Source organism: Condylura cristata, unplaced genomic scaffold (assembly GCF_000260355.1).
Source record: "Condylura cristata isolate star-nosed mole 26May11 unplaced genomic scaffold, ConCri1.0 scaffold00024, whole genome shotgun sequence".
NCBI lineage: Eukaryota > Metazoa > Chordata > Mammalia > Eulipotyphla > Talpidae > Condylura > Condylura cristata.
The window spans coordinates 33,733,796-33,749,800 of record NW_004567125.1 but is presented as its reverse complement, the minus strand read 5'-3'; the positions used below and the strand labels follow the sequence as shown (position 1 = coordinate 33,749,800).

Sequence of the window (16,005 nt, the reverse complement as noted above, 5' to 3'; positions counted from 1 at the left end):
GGCTTTAGCTTCTTAGTGCTGTGCTTTAACCTGCTGCACCATCAGGGAGGGCCAGGATTGTTTTCTTTCTTTCTTTTTTTTTTCCAGGATTGTTTTCTTTTAATGGCACCTACCTCTCAAACTCAACTGCAATTTCCAAGTATATGTCTTTATTCACACATCTGATACATGTTGTTAAATAATCATTCTTTGTTTTTTAAGATTTGTTTATTTATGCATACAGAACTGGGGTACAGGCCAGAGGTACAGAGGAGGTAAAAGGATTCACCAGAGAGAGTGAGGACCGGAACATATGGACAAAGTACACTGCTGAGGGGAGCAGCGGGTAAGTTAGGAGAGGTCTGCCACGCCATATGGGCCACCTCCTTGGTCAGAGATCGAACTTGTGCTGCAGTGGCTTCAGATAGCTTCATAGTGCTATGTTTTAACCCTTTGTACCACTGGGGAGGACTCCTTTTGTTTTTTTCTTTTAAGATTTAGAACTGGGATACAGGCCAGAGGTGCAGGAGCAGTGAGAGGAACCACCAGAGAGAGAGTGGGGAGTAGAACAGGCAGATCTATCGACAAAGTACACTGCTGAGGGATGCAGCTGGTGAGACAGGAGAGGTCTGCCACTCTATGCTGATCACCTCCTGGGGCTGGAGATGGAACTCACAATGAAGCTGCAGTGGCTAGCTTGCAGTGCTGTGGTTTAACCCATTGTACTACCAGGGGAGCCCCTAAGTAATCATTCTTAAGTTTATGTATCAAGTACAACATACCAGAAAGTCTAGAATGGAGGAGTGAAGGAGGGAAACTGTATCAGAAGATGAGATCTGAGAAGGACCTTTCTTACCCTTCCAGGTAAGGAATTTGGATTTTTCTTCTTCTTCTTTTAAAGATTTATTTATTTATGCATGTAGAACTGGGGTACAGGCCAGAGGTGCAGGGGTTAGAAAATTCACCAGAGACAGAGTGGGGAGCAGAACAGGCAGATGTACCAAAATACACTGCTGAGGGGAGCAGCGGGCAAGTCAGGAGAGGTCTGCTGTGCCATATGGGTAACCTCCTTGGCCAGGAATAGAATTTGTGCTGCAATGGTTTCAGACAGCTTCACAGTGCTGTGTTTTAACCTATTGTGCTTTAACAGAGGAGGGCTCCTTTTATTTTATTTTATTTTTTAATATTTATTTATACATACAGAACTGGGATACAGGCCTGAGGTGCAGGGTGGTGAGGGGATTTACCAGAGACAGAGTGGGGAGCAGAACAGGCAGATTGACGAAGTACACTGCTGAGGGGAGCAGCGGGCGGGTCAGGAGAGGTCTGCCACGCCATGTGGTCACCTCCGGGGCAGGCGGGAATCGAACTCATGCAGAAGCGGCTTTAGCTTCTTAGTGCTGTGCTTTAACCCGCTGCGCCACCAGGGAGGGCCCTATTTTATTTTTTTTACAGATTTATTTATTTATGTATCTGGAACTGTGGTACAGGCCAGAGGTGCAGGGGGGGCAAGAGGATTCACCAGAGACAGTTGATGAGGGAGTCATCAAAGGGTTATGAAGTGGTTGGAATGAGGATAGAGAGGAATGGTCAAATTCAGAATAAGTTTTGGAGGCAGAACCAACAGATCCAGCAGCAATCCAGTATATGAATGAATGAGAGGAAGGGGTTGAGGGAAAGAGAAATTGAGGCTAACTCCAAAGTTTTAAGCATGAAAAACACAATGTGTAAATTGCCATACAAACTGGAGATAAGTGGGTTTGGGAATCCAAGAGTCCAGTTTTGAAAGTGTTCAGCTGGACACCTATTAGACAGGAGACAGTAGCTACCAGCCCTAAGCCATCACTAGAGCTGTAAATGTGGGAGACGTCAGCATAGAGAGGGTGTTTAAAACACAAGACTAGAATTGGTAAGAATGTGAGTGCTGACAGGAAAGAGGTGTACACTCAAATTGAGAAACTAATAAGAATTTAATAGACAGTTTGCAAAGAGAAGTGATGTGTGACAGTATTACTCCCAGATAACAACAGCCAGGAGCTGTAACCACCCTTGGCTCTGGGGAGAGTCCGCTGGGCAAAGCAGCCACCTCAGTTTCTGAATGAAGGGACCCAGTGGAAACAATTTCGAGGAAGAGGATGTGGGATAACCATGCTAATTGAGTCTCCTCTCTCTCATCAAGTAGCACCAATGCAAGCCAGAGGGGAAGTCCCTTGGTGTCAGTGAAACAGATGGCCGGTGGGGGGGAAACCACCGGAGAGGGTGCTGTCCCCAACATCCAGGAGATGGAAAGGAGCCAGTGACCTAGTCTAGCAAATAAGGTCATCAGTATCCTTGGGTGGAGAAGGCTCAGTGGATGGTGGGAGTGAGAGCTCGGTTGAGCATGGTAGAGGATGGACAGGAATGGTAAAGAGAGGATGCAACTATAGAGATGACTCTTTCCAGAAGTATAACTTCCCTTCCCACCTCCAATTGGCATTGCTATCCTCTTTCACAGCACTGAAAAATCCTTGGAGAGGGCCGATGGCTCTTTCAGGTTAGGTGTGGGCCTGATTCCATTTAGGCCAAATGGGGTCAGAGGAAGGAAACACAAAGATGACCAGAGGGAGGGGCGCAGCAACAGAAAGTAAAAGAGAATAGAAGAGGTAGGGGGGTCACCAAGGTAGACAGAGTTGGATAAATGTCCCTGGGGTGGGTCGCTAGCACAAGGGCATTGATTCAGTCCTTGAACAGCCGGGAGCTCTTTCCTGCAAACCTGCTTGCCTCTGACCTCCAGTGGGTCTTCCCAGAAGCCTGGCCCAAGGTGACCGCCGTCCAACCGCAGCCGCTCCGCTGCGCGCTGGGCGGACTCTTTAAGCCCCTCCCCCAACCCCTCCTCTGGGAGCGCGTTTGGCCGCGTTCGCCAGGCGAACTTTTCCTGGAGGGGGTGAGGAGAAGCTGCCTCTAAGCTGGGCGCGGGCAGCGGCGCGCGGCTTCTAGCTTCTCCAAGTCTAGCGAGCGAGACTGGGCGTCCGTGAGGTGGTTCCTGGCGCCCCCGCCAGCCGGACCGGAGTGCCGCAGTGTTGGAACGTGAAGCCAGGAGAGTCGCCGCCGATTGGCACTGGCTGGGCGGGGCTGACAAGGCTTGGAAAAGATGACTTTGGGAGCCATCCTCACCGGAGAGCTAGTGGCTCAGAATCCCAGCCCGGCGCGCGACTGGGACTAAGTCTGTTAATGCGCGGGACACGGGGCCGAAAGGATGGCGCCCAGAGAGTGGACGAACACACGACACCCAGACCAGTCTCCCAGGTAGCAGGCCAGATCGAGGAAAGCCTTTTTTCAGTAAGTCCGGTGTCCTGAGCTGACAGGAGGCGAGCCTGTGGACGAAATCTGGTGACCAAAGAGCCCCGACCTCGTGGGCGGGGCTGGGGCGGGGCCGGAGCCCTCTGGACAGGTGCAGGAGGCGGTGCCCGGCCTGCCCCTTGGGGCTGTTCTACGAGGCCAGGGGCGGGTCAGAGGAGAGGCCCGTGCAGCCGAAGCTTAGGATCCCAAGGGCGGCGGCTGAGGCCACAAGTGCCGCACAGGGCACGGTCAGCTCTAGACGTCAAAACTCCGTCGCTGAGCACCGAGGCTCGTGAACTGCTTCCAATCCTGGACACCGAGGCTCCTGGACCGGAGAGCGGAATCCTGGGGTCGTTTCAAGAGCGGGGCCCCGAACCCCCAGGGTCAGACAGAGAAGTCCCCGATACTGGCGCAGAGGGCACCGAGGTCCCCCGGGCCAAACGGAGAGGTTCTTGCACCCTCCACAGAGCAAAGCGCAGAGACCCTCGGAAAAGAGAGCAGAGTTCTTGAACTATCTAGCCTGCAGAGTGCAGAGTGCACCGGACTGTCCGCGCTTGGGGGATTTGAGAGTCCTGGGCCAGGTAGTGACGACCTGCGCCATCTGAAACGCGAAGCGCGTGGGTCCTGGGACTGTGTCCCTCTCTGAGTACCCAGACCTCCTCCTCAGTCTCTGGCCTATCTTTTTCTTTGTGCACTGAAACAACAGAACAGCTTCGAGAGGAGTCGCTCATGGAGACGCCCATTGAGCGCGAAATCCGCCGCAGCTGCGAACGCGAGGAGAGCCTGCGCCGGAGCCGGGGACTGAGCCCGGGTCGCGCGAGCAGAGAACTCGTCGAGCTGCGCGTGCGACCCGTGCTCACCCAGCCGGGCCCGGGTCCCGCGCTCCCGCGCGCTTTGGAGCGCGCGCGTGCGGGCGCACAAATGCAAAGAGACATCGAGCGGGAGGCCCACCGGCAGGCGGCACTAGTGCGTCGGGCTGTCCCAGAGCAGCCGCCGCAGCCGCAGCGGCTGGGCGAGCTTAAGCGCTTCTTCGAGGCCGCTGGCGCGTGTGGCGCTAGCCCGCAACAGAAGACAGAGTCAGGAGGCCAGCCTCGCTTGGCAGTGCAGGGTCGGCACCCGGTGCTCGCTCGGGCTCCGCCGCCCATTGCGCGGTCACTACTGGAGCAGGAGGTTCGTGAGGTGCAGGAGCGCGAATTGGAGCTGCAGCGCCAGCGGCTCAGCGTCTATGGCACCGCCGAGTTCAAGGAGCCGGCTCCGAGCCTAACGGGTAAGCCATGCGAGCCCCAACATAGGGGACACCCAGGGCTCCAACTCACCGACTGCCCAACTCCCGCTAGCCCCTTCATTCTTAAGGTTTCCCTGGCACTCAGCTCCTGAAACACCCCCCTTGCCCCCGCCCCAACTCTCCGTTTCTTGCCCAGCCCTTCTGGGCAATCCACTCTTTGTGCTCCAGTCCCCACCCCACCCCCCACAGTGGTTTGCTCCCAGATCCACCCCACCTAGGCTCGTGTGGGAGGGCGGGTTCTAGATGTCCTTGCTGGATTCTGGGGAACCCTCCCTGGGTTCTGGCACTCCTGGATCATCCCTCTGAATTTTCAGACTCTTCCCCTCTCGGTTCACCTTCCAACCTCGGGTTCCTCCCTTGGAATGGAGGCCCTCCAAGGGAGAGGGGTGTGTGTGTCAGTGTTTGTGTGTGTTTAAGGGGCTTGGCCGGCCTCCTTAGTCACAGCCGCCACCAGCTGGTAAGAAGGAGGGGCAATCCCGGCTGAGCGCTCCTTCCCCGGAAGCGTGCAGGGGCGACGGAAAGCTGGCGGTGATCTGGCCTCCTCGCAGAAGGGCCGCGGAGAACGGCCTGGAGCAGGTGGGAACCCCTTTTCCCCCACCCCCGACTACCCCGGCGTTTGTCATCCCCATCTCACCCCCACCCAATGGGGGGGGGGGCCAGAACCCTAGGCCGGAGAAAATGAACTCTTGCGCCCCCTGGGAAGTCATTTGTGTCTGGGAAACTCTCCGGACGCGATAAGGCCGCGGTTCTGAGCCTAAATCGCCCTGCCCTGTGCCTGAGTGTTTCTACCCAAGGTGCGCGAGTATCTGAGCGGGCCTCTGGTCTGCACCTCTCCTCAGGACGAGCGGAAACCTTGAGATTCGAGCAGACTTGTGTCTCCCCAACCTGAATGAATGTGCCCTTCAGAATGTGCCTCCCAGGCAAGAGCGCCCAGGAGTACCCTCCGGACGGCCAGGGAAGATGAAATCAACCATCCTTGAATCTGATTTTTGTAAAATTGACCAGTCTCTTCTATAAAACCGTCGGTCCCCATTGGGAAACACCACCACTGATAACACTGCCAGTGAAACTGTCCATTCCACTTATAACTGCAAATCAAACCAGGCTCTCCCTCCTGCGTTGACTGTTAAGAAGGCGGGGTGGGGGGTAGAGTGGTCCCCGCCTCACTTGTTACCCCTCTCTCAATAAAGCCCCTTCTTTCTGGGCAGTGCAGACTGATTTCTTCAGGGTGGTCATCATTTGGGGAATGGGTGGGAATGAGGTGAGCAGTAAGTTGTTGCAGACGGAGCGCAGGCCAGGAAGTCAGAATGCGCTTAACGCCTAGTTCCAGGTTTGCCGTCTTCCCCAGTGGGCTGGGCCTGGGTCCCTACTGCCTCCTGGTGGCAAGGGCGCGAACTGCGAATTTCGGACGAATGAGCTCATGTCCTCTCCCGTCAGACTTTGTCAACATTTATTCGTGCCAACAGTGTGCCCCGCGCTGGCCACTGAGTAGACGGGAGCAATAAGAAGTCGTTCTTGCCCCTTGGAGGTAAACAATAGCTACAACAAATAGCAAAAGATAGTGGTGAGAGTACAACAAGCTCCTTGACAGGACATACAAAGAAATTGCAGACCTCAAATGCCTAGAGTGCCAGGCAAATACTAAGGAACAAGATGGGGGTGTGTTAGAAAACAAATGCTTCTTTACAATAGGCAGGTAGGTATTCTTCCAACCAGTGTTATGGATGAAGGGCCTGTATGGTTTCAGAGCTTCTGCTTTCCCAGAGCAGTGGAAACCCAGCTCTTAAAAATCTACTGAACCTTAAATAATTGTTACTATTTAGAAAACTTTTTAAGGGGGGGGGGTAAACTCAGAAAGGTGACAGCAAACACCTGTTTGCAATAGAGCTTATGGCTGTCAATTGACAAACCCTTCTTAATTTTTCTCTGTCACAAGGGTTTCAAATGCCTGCTGACAGAATTCAAGAGGGTCTACGAACACCCTAAGTTGTACAGCTTTGTCTTTGTGGTTAGCTATATGCTGTGTTTTTAGAACAACCGCTTCTTAAAGACACATTGAGACCCAGAAATGATTGAGATCCCGGATCATTTAAAATCACAATTTGAATTGGATGTGTCTGCTTCTGAATGCCCTGCCTTAGCAACAGCTCTGAAGTTGCATAGGGACAGCAGATGTCTAGGTAGGATGGAAGAATGCCTGTACAGCAACATTGTATCCCAAGAGCAGCTCAGCTCAAGACTCAACCTTTTCACCAGCACACTGATCACACATTTGCCCTTAACTCTGGGAGGTCTGGAAAGAAAGAGGGTGGGGGAAGGGGATGCCAAGGTGGAGAATGAAAACCACCAGAGTCTGTTCTTAATTCCCCACCAGGAAGCTAAGAATTAAGCCATGTAAAGAGTTGACTAGACTGTTTCAGTGTTCTCAATTTTTCTGTATATTAAAATCACTTGAGGCACCCTTATGCCAAGTACATCAGAATCTGTGGAGCCTTGGCATTGGTATTTTTGAGAATACTCCAGGTAATTCTGGCACGAGGCCGAGTTTTGAGGCTAGTAGTTCTCAAAGTGTGGTTCCTGGACCACTATTATCAACATTGTTTAGAAACTTGTTAGAAATACACATTCTTGGGTTGCATCCCAGACTCAATAAACAAATCCTCCACTTGATTCTGAGATATGCAAGTTTGAAAGTCACTGATGAAGACAGTACTCAATAGGATCCAGCCTTATTTCTTCCCTCTATTAGTACTGCCACTACCTCACAGAAACATTAAGTGGCCTGTAGGATTTGTCTAAAGGGAGATGGTCTAAAGTTGTCATGTGATCATCCAAATTGAGATGTGCTGTAAGGGTAAAATGCAAACCAGATTTAGAAGACTTAATACCAAAAAAGGAGGGAGGATAATCTCGATAATTTCTGACATTGATTATGTGTTGAAATATTTTGGATCTATTGGGTTAAGTTGTCACTAAGATTAGCCTTAAAAATTGACTAGTAGGCACCCTACGTGTTGGCGCGGCGGGTTATAGCACGGCACTAAGAAGCTAAAGCCACTTCCGCATGAGTTCGATCCCTGCCCAACCCGAAGGTGATCCACAAGGTGCGGCAGACCTCTCCTGACCCGCCGGCTGCTCCCCTCAGCAGTGTGCCTCGTCGATCTACCTGTTCTGCCTCCCACTCTGTCTCTGGTGGATCCTCTCACTGCCCCTGCACCTCTGGCCTGTACCCCAGTTCTGTGTGAATAAATAAATCTTTAAAAAATTTTTTGACTACTAGGAAAATTTGAAATTACATGTGACTCACACTTGTGGCTCACTTTAATCTATCAGGCTGGTCTAGTCTACTTCTCTAGAGAGTCGTAGAGAGAGAAAGAGGAGAAACAAGAGGTCACAGGGGCTATCTCGAATCAGTATTAGGGAGCTTCAGCTCAGAACCATCTTGAATTCATTGAGACCTGAGATGTAGACTAAAATAATCCTTGATGCACTCAGAAACTGTGATCATAGGCATCCTCTACCCTTGAAACAGCAAGGGTTTTGGGGTCCAATCCTGATTCACGTCATCTTTCACATCCGTTTTTCTTCATCTGTAAACTGAGGTTTACCACACTATACTATGTGACAAAGATATTAGCTAAGTAAGTGAGTGCTTTGCATCGAGGGTTCTCAGACTCTGAAAATGACAAGGGGGAGCAAAAAAGGCTTACTTTAAAGGAGCTAACTCATAGACGAATGACATCCGAGTCGGAAGGACAATTACCCCTCCCTCTCAAAGAACCACAGGCAATCAAAAGGACCCAATTCGGATCGGAATCTCAACACCTGCTCACCGTATCTTTGGTCAGGTGAGTTCTCTCAACTCGGATCTCCTCTCCAATCCAAGGTAGAGGTGAGGCTTAGCGATCCCAAATTGGAGTTCCTTCTGGCTCGCCCATACTACCCGTGTTCGGGACACCCCTCGGGGTGCTACGACCTGCGGGCTTCAACACCCGAATGCAGCTAGAGAAATAAGCGACTTCCGTTTTTAGGAAACTGATTGCCTGCCGGTTCTCGGGGCACGACGGGAAATAGAGTCTTTTAGGCTACCAATAAGTCATTTCCGGGTCAAAATATGGGAGTGGGTGTGGCACCGGGCTCCTTCACCCTAGTGGGCGTTGTATTTCCCGGCTAGCCGAAACTTGCGGTTTTCTGGGTTCCGGTTGTTGACAGGAGCCGTTACTTCCCTTTTTGCTTCATGTGAAACTGTGCGCATGCCCCAAGCTCTCGTCCGCAGACCCGTAGCTTCACTTTTGCTTTCCAGAGACTACAATTCCCAGAGGGCCGCGCGGGTGGGCGGGGCGACCCCTCCCAAGGGGTGGGGTGCCGCGCTCGGAGCGGAGGCTAAGCCGGTGACCTCTCTCTTTTATTTAACATAAAACTGTTGGCGTCCACGCGCAGGGCCCTGTGGCCGGCCCGAAGTAGGTGCAAACAGGTGAGCTTGGCCTGACCCCTTGGAACGCGAGACCGAACAGTAGTAGGAAAATGAGTGAGCCCCTCCCAGGCTATCCCGGGCTGGAGTTTGGAACTGTCAAGCCCTGGCTCCCACCCTTCTCTTTACAGGTTCAAGACCCCTGCGCGGCCCACGCCGCTGACCCTGCTGCGCTAGGCGGCCGGGCCGGGCCTGTCTGGCCCGTGAGGATCTGCACCAGTAGGTCGGTGGCCAGCATGTGCGACGGCTCCTCGAAGCCGATGGTCAGGAGTTGCTGATAGTCCCCAGGCGGCTGCGGGCACAAAATCCTGGGAAGCAGGGACAGACAGGCCTGGATGTGAGCGCCCCTTGCTGGACGTGAGCGCCCCGCCCCTTGAGGGAGAGACTGGCAGAAAGCAGCTTTGTTTCTGCTGGGGGTGGGAAAAACCCTGGGAGAAAGTTGCTTCCTTGTTGCTGAAAAACCTAAAGGATAATGGCTTGGGAGGGTAACTTTAACCTGGCTATGTATGTCTTTGGGCAGGTAACTATATCTCTCTGAACATCTGCTTCTTTTGCAAAAATGGGACCAGTAGTATAGACCTCAGTAGATTGTTACATGAATCTACATAAAGCATTTTGCTGGGCACAGTCAAATGCTGTCGTTATTACCAAAGGAAACAGTAGTGTAGGGGTACTAAGTGATCTTTGGTGGGGTTCTGCTCCTCCCTCCAGAGTCCACACCCACCTAGCCATTGCCCTAGTTCCTACCATGAATAAAGGTCATCCTCACTGGGTCCGAGGGGTACCCATCTGCCAATGGACCACAGCTTCTGAATCTGAGGGCATGAATTAGCTGGACTCTTGCCTGTGTCCTCCCATGTATCTCTATAACACAGGAAGTAGCTGGGAAGGGAAGAGGTAGCAATTAAGAGTGGTCATATTGGGACTCTCCCAGGTGGCACAAAGGGTTAAAGTGTAGCACTGCAAGGGAGCTACAGCCACCTCAATTTGAGTTTGGAGTTCAATCCCCAGCCCTGGAAGTGATACACAGGGCGCAGAAGACTTCTCCTGACACTCCTGCTGTCCCCCTCAGCAGTGTACTTTGTCAATCTGCCTGTTCTGCTCCCCACTCTGTCTCTGGTGAACCCTCTCACTGTCTGGCCCATACCCTAGTTCTGTATGCATAAATAAATAAACTTTTTTTTTTTAAAGAGTGGTCATTGTTGGGCTTCCCTGGTGGTATAGGGGTTAAAGACACAGAGCTATCAAGATACTGCCAGCCACTGCAGCCTGAGTTCAATCTGGCCAGGGAGTTGACCCATAGGGCACAGCAGACCTCTCCAGTATCATCTGCTGCTCCCCTCAGCGGTGTATTTCAGTGGATCTGCCTGGTCTGCCCCCCCACTGTCTTTGGTGAACCCTCTCACAGCCCCCAACTCTGGCCTACACCCTAGTTCTTATATGCATTAATAAATAAATCTTTAAAAAAAAATGGTCATGTTTCTAGTTTTCTGTTGAGTTTTTCTTTTGGAGGGTAGGTGAAATTCACCAGGAGTTGCCCTCCGGTTCTCAGGGACCGACTTCACTGAATATTGAATAGTGATGCCTTCCTCCTACTAGCCTACTTTTTTTTTTTAATATTTATTTATTATGCATACAGAACTGGAGTATAAGCCAGAGGTCCAGGGGGAGTGAGAGGCTTCACCAGAAACAGAGTGGGGAGCAGAACAGGTCTACAGATGAGGTACTCTCTAAGGGGAGCAGCAAGCGGGCCAGGAGAGGTCTGCCATGCCATGTGGGTCACCTCCGGGATGGGGGATCGAACTCATGCTGAAATGGCCTTAGTCTCCTAGTGCTGCGGTTTAACCTACTGCGCCACCAGGGAGGGCCCTACTAGCCTACCTTTAAAAGGAGCGCTTTTGTTTTGAGGGGAGGATATTCTTTTAAAGGTAAAGATGCAATGAATGAATGGAGAAAAAGTGAGGATGGCCTTTCAAAGTTTCCTAGTTTCCTGATTACTTGTCCACACTTTAGTGGTATTTGTTCTCCACATAGGGAGGGGAAGACTCACTAATCCACATGGGAATCTTGCCCTCGACCGTTGGGCTCTGGGGTAGTTTCCAGGTTCCAGCGCATCTTCTTATAAAGGTAGCGGGGGAAGCGGCTGGCAGTGTAGGCTGCAGGGGCACAGTATCTGAAGATGGACACCTCATGGGAAGGACTGATGGAGAACCTCCCGCAGAAGAAGCAGGAAATGCTGGCAAGAGATGGGCAAGTGGGGAATACTGGGTCCTGGATGTTACCATTCCTCCCCTCTAATCCCAGTCTCCTAACCAGTTGTGTGTGTGTGTGTGTGTGTGTGTGTTTACCTCAGGGGGTCAGTCTCTTCCAAGCCCACAAACCCAAAGGAGGCATACATGAGGACCAGCTGTTCCAGGCGCAGAGTCAGCTGTTGGGAGATCTCCAACAGCTGCATGGAAGAAGGCATAGTAAGATTAGCTGGCTTCCAGGAGTCCTCCCCTTACCTTACTAGTCTTAGGGGAAGACTGAGGGATGGAGAAAGGGTCACGGGGTCTAGGGAACTTGTTCACACACCCCCTTTCGGACAAGTTCCTGCAGGGCTCCATAGATGGGGGGCACACTCCGAGCAGCTGCCTCCAGGTATAAGAAGTAGGGCTCACACATCTGTAAGAACGTGGGCATGGCCTTTGCCAGCTGTTCCTTCTGCACTCTGTCCCTGCTGAAGGAGAAGGAAGCCTTTGCTTGGAGTCCTCCATCCCCGTTTATTTCACCTAGTCTCCCTGCCCTGGATCCCCCTGCCCATTACAAAATCCTCCAGTGCCAGGCCTTACCAGGACCACCCTCATCAAAACCATTTGGAACACTTGTTAAAATACTAACACCTGAGTCCCACAAACAACTTTGACCCAGAATTCCCTGCAGGGTGGATCCCAGAAAGATAGGATTTAAACAGCCTCCAAAGAGATTCCGATAGACACTGAAATGTGAAAATTTCTATTCTTTATTCCCTGAGCTGGGAATCACATTAATCTTAGGGGGTATCAAACTGCTAGCCAGAAGGTTAGATCTGGCTCAAATAGGTTTTGCTTAGTTGCCCCCTCTCCACCCCAGTCCCGCCGCCAGGTTAAAACCTAAACTAACAGTTAAAAGACTGGGAGCAAAAAGGTCCTAGAGATTTGGCAATACAGAGACCCACATAAGAAGAGGTGCTCCCAGATTCCATACAGTCCTCATTCTTTTTAAAAGTTGGGTTCCTAATCAGCTGGCTTCATTAACTGTCTCTGGCTTCAAATGTTTTTAAATTTTGTGACTCTGGTGTACCACCCATCTTGTCACCCTGTTGTCTGCTTCCATCCTCACGGGGACCCAGGACCCCATCCAGAAGCACCTGTAGATTAAGTAGCTCTGGAAATCATCGGCCTTCTTGAGCAGGTAGCGGAGCTGTTCGGTGATGGGGCTGAACATGGTGTCCAAGGGTAGGCGAGGAGGGGCGGGCCCAGAGCCCAGGGCTAGAGGCCCAGGGGAAGGCGTGGAGGTGGGCGGCGCCAGCAGTAGTCCCTGGGAGTCCCCAGGCTCCGTCTCCGGTAGATCCCCAAGTCGGCCAGGCGGCGTCGACCAAGAGTGGTCTCCGCAGGGCTGTGCCCCAGGTTCCAAGTCGTCCAGGGGTGGCGTTTTCCCAGGGCCGGACGGAAGCGGCTCCACAAACCACTGCTCGCTAGCCATGGGAGGGGGTGGCGGGGGTGGAGGAGGCGGACACCCGAGCTCTTCAAGCCCCGGCAGTTCACCCCGGTCGCAGGTTCGACCCCTCCCCGGGAATCTCAGACTAACCCGGCCCGGGAGCGCGGTTCCAGCCTACTCACCCGCGCCTAGACCTCAGCCCGCACCGCGCCGCTCGGAGGGAGTTCGCCTCATTTGAATTTCAACACGCGGGAGGGGCGCTCTGCTCTAGTGCGCGCCGCGCGCCCGCGGGGCCCCGCGCACACGCGCGCTCCTGAAGTCGGGCGTGGGGCACGCGTTCCCAGCGGCGACCTAGGCCGCTCTGTGAGGCCACCCTGGTGTCCTCTCTCTGAGGTGGTTTCCTAGGGAGAAAGGCTCTCCACCGCTTGTCCAAACCCTGGTGCGCAGGTAGAGAGGACGTCACCAGTCCCCTTCGTAGTATTAAACTCCCAGACCCCGGAATCTGTATATATTTAAAAACTAATGGAGAAACTGCAGTAGAACTTAACAGGGATGTGTGATGTAGTAATTATCACTATTACTAATAACAATAAAAATCTTCACTAGAAAGTATTTTCCCATCCCATGATGTCATCAGCTATCCAATCCCTTGTTTCTTTTATGGAGGACGCTTGGGCCCTGGAGATTTACCAGGGCACAGAAAAGACCTCTGACCCCAGCAGTTGTAGACTGGATTCTTTGTAGCATGTAAACTAAACTAAATACCTAATTGTATTTGGAAGCTGAGTAGAGCAGGTGTCAGAACTCACCCTGAAGATCTTTGCTGTACTGAGCCTGTTGCCATGTCTGTAAAGTGGGTCATTGTGAGCTGCCTCAATGGGCTGCTGAGAGCATCCAAAAAATGTTTGAAGGATTTAAGTATTTGAGCACCTACTATGTCCACCCATTGTTTTTGTGGGCCTGGTGGAGATGACAGAACTAAGCAAATATTCCTGCTCTCCTGAAGCAGTTACTATAATAGGTGGAAATAGCCTCAAACACTACCTGTCCCAACCCTGTAGCCTTCCAGGAGGTTGACACCCTTCCCCCACTCCATTCATAAAATGAACTCATTATTTTTTTCTTTTCTTTAAAACTTTATTTAAAAAACTTCTGATGCAATATTAAAAAGCAATACAGCCAGCTGGAGGGACAACCAACATAAAGAAGGGGAGGAGGAGGAGGAGGGAATACCCTGGTACCCAACCCCAGCTGTTTCCAGGGGCTGCAGGCCAGGGGCAGAATGGGGAGGGATAAGGGTGAGGAGGAGGGGGGAAAGGCCACCCACCAAAATGAACAGGCGGAACAAAACATTTATATAGGAAACATCTGGCTGAACTGAAAAGGATTTAGGTAGATGGAAAGCCCCCACTTTTTTTTTCTTTTCAAAAATGTCCTGGACAGAGTGGGGGTAGGGTTGGCCTCCTGGGATAAAATGAGTAGACCCTGTGCCACCCCACACTCCATCATGGAGCACAGGATGTACGGTGTGTTGGGGAGACATAGGTAAGAGATGAGTAAGGAGAGGTACCCCCCCTCACTAGAATCCGTTACGAGGGCGCAGAGGGTGCCCCCATCCAGTTCCTGGATTCTGGGGGTCTTGAGTGAGACGGGGGGCTAGAATGGGCTGGGGCAGGGGCACAGCTGGACATTCAGCCTAGAAAGCCATCAGGGTCATCATCCTCAAAGTGGCCTTGCTGTAGCACCTTGATGTGGTGCTCGTAGATTTTCAGGGCTGGGCCCAGACGGATGGACAGCCCTGTCAGCACATCTGTGCGCTGCATGAGCAACAGTGACTTGCCATCGATTTCCTGGGTAGGACAGAGAGCACAGTGTCAGAGCAGAGTCCACTGAGACCCTTGTTTTCAATGGGGTGAGAACTCACCTGCTCTTGGAAAGCTGTTGCTTGCTCAGGGAAGCCTGCCTCGGTGAAGTACTCTACCACATCCATCACTGTCCACTCTACAGGGTCTGCTGGCTTTTCCTTACGCCCCGAACTGTGTCAGGACAGAGGGAACCAGAGAGCAGTGATGCCTCTATGATTCTGTTACATATACATGGGCAGCACCCCCATATTCAAACACCCCAACTTACGGACAGCCAAAGGGGGTCCCATCAGCCCCAGGCAGGGCTGGTTTTCCTGGGGGCAAAGGCACGGGGGATGGGGAGTCTGGCCCAGTGGCAGCAGAGGCTGGTAAAGAAAAAGCATACGCCTGTGGATTCATCTTAGGGTTTGTTTCTTCCCCACAGGCATCCTCTCCTATCCAGAGGGATCCTTACCTGATCCCCCCTCCTTATTCATGCCGGCCATGGAAAAGACTTGGCGGGTGCCACTGCCTGGTGCTGGCCCTCGACCTTCATCCTGGCCCTGGTGGGGTCCACAGGGTGTCCACTCCTTAATCTTCTCCTTGGCAATCTGAGGGCCCCGCTCGCCATTAAGCTGGTGGTGCTGCGCACCTGCAGGGCGGTCACTTTCTGGCACTTCAGAGCCCTCAGACACATCGTCTTCATCATCTTCTTCTTCATCATCATCTTCCTCCTCTTCTTTCTCAAGCACTGGCTCTTCTCCACCTCTCTGGTAACAGAGAAAGGCACACAGGGTTAAGTAGTTGTTCTGGCTCTGAGTCCACTCCCTGGGATCCAAACCCAAATGGTGTATGTTTAATGTGGCCTTTAAGAACACCACGGACTAACTTTTAAGCATTCACTCTGTGCCAAGCTCTGTGTTAATAAAGCCCTTGGTAGCCAAATCTCACTAAACTCGCTCAACAACCCCAAGGGGTCGCTACTGTTATTAAATCCCGTTTTACAGGGGAGTAAACTGAGTCTCAAAAAAGATTAAGTCACTTGCCAAGGTCATCACGCGCTGAGCCCCCAGGGAAGACGCGCAAAGCCCCTGAGGACTCGCGCGCCCCCACTCCCATTCTCGCTCCCCCCACCCCGCCACCAACTTCACCCGCACCTGCCCATCGCGCGACACCCTCCCTCCCCGGCGCGCTCACCTTGCTCCGCGACGCGCGGGAGCTGGCAGCGGGCGGCGCCCGTCCGGGCCTGTCCCCGCGGGGCAGCGCAAGCGCTCCGAGGCGAGTGCGCTCCAGGCGGCCCCGCGCCGCTGCCTCCTCTTCCAGCAGACCCTGCACGCGGCCGCGGGTTAGGCGGCCGCTAGTGCCGCCGCTGCCCCCGAGGTAGCGCACGACTTCCCGCAGGCTCACGGGCCGCGCCGGGCCGCCGGTCC

At 52.7% G+C, this 16,005-nt stretch overlaps 3 protein-coding genes across 6 annotated transcripts; 1 reads left to right on the top strand and 2 right to left on the bottom strand.

The window, feature by feature from the left end:
• Nucleotides 1-1,472: 1,472 nt before the first annotated feature.
• On the top strand, nucleotides 1,473-5,788 carry LOC101630837. 4 transcript variants are annotated; one of them, XR_001145766.1, is made up of 3 exons: nucleotides 1,473-4,564; nucleotides 5,021-5,158; nucleotides 5,422-5,445. XR_001145766.1 is itself a non-coding variant. In XM_004688691.2 (3 exons), the coding sequence occupies exons 1-3, from the start codon at nucleotides 4,027-4,029 to the stop codon at nucleotides 5,437-5,439; spliced, it is 630 nt and encodes a 209-aa protein (XP_004688748.1). In that variant the 5' UTR covers nucleotides 1,473-4,026; the 3' UTR covers nucleotides 5,440-5,788. The 4 variants fall into 4 exon arrangements, 2 of the variants coding, with proteins under 2 accessions (XP_004688748.1, XP_012584747.1); XR_001145765.1 differs by having other exon boundaries at nucleotides 5,000-5,158; XM_004688691.2 differs by having other exon boundaries at nucleotides 5,085-5,158; nucleotides 5,422-5,788.
• A 3,189-nt stretch (nucleotides 5,789-8,977) lies between these two features.
• On the bottom strand, nucleotides 8,978-12,776 carry LOC101630609 (chromosome unknown open reading frame, human C19orf67). The gene is made up of 6 exons (XM_004688690.2): nucleotides 12,442-12,776; nucleotides 11,628-11,772; nucleotides 11,402-11,502; nucleotides 11,104-11,289; nucleotides 9,801-9,935; nucleotides 8,978-9,361 (listed from the first exon to the last, which is right to left on the bottom strand). Exons 1-6 carry the CDS (start codon nucleotides 12,774-12,776, stop codon nucleotides 9,187-9,189), a joined length of 1,077 nt encoding a protein of 358 aa, XP_004688747.1. The 3' UTR covers nucleotides 8,978-9,186.
• A 1,084-nt stretch (nucleotides 12,777-13,860) lies between these two features.
• On the bottom strand, nucleotides 13,861-16,003 carry SAMD1 (sterile alpha motif domain containing 1; the record flags this gene model as incomplete). Its single annotated transcript, XM_004688238.2, has 5 exons — nucleotides 13,861-14,581; nucleotides 14,656-14,767; nucleotides 14,865-14,961; nucleotides 15,051-15,345; nucleotides 15,773-16,003. Coding segments are annotated over 5 exons (894 nt in total), but the record flags the coding sequence as incomplete, so codon positions are not given.
• Nucleotides 16,004-16,005: the final 2 nt, after the last annotated feature.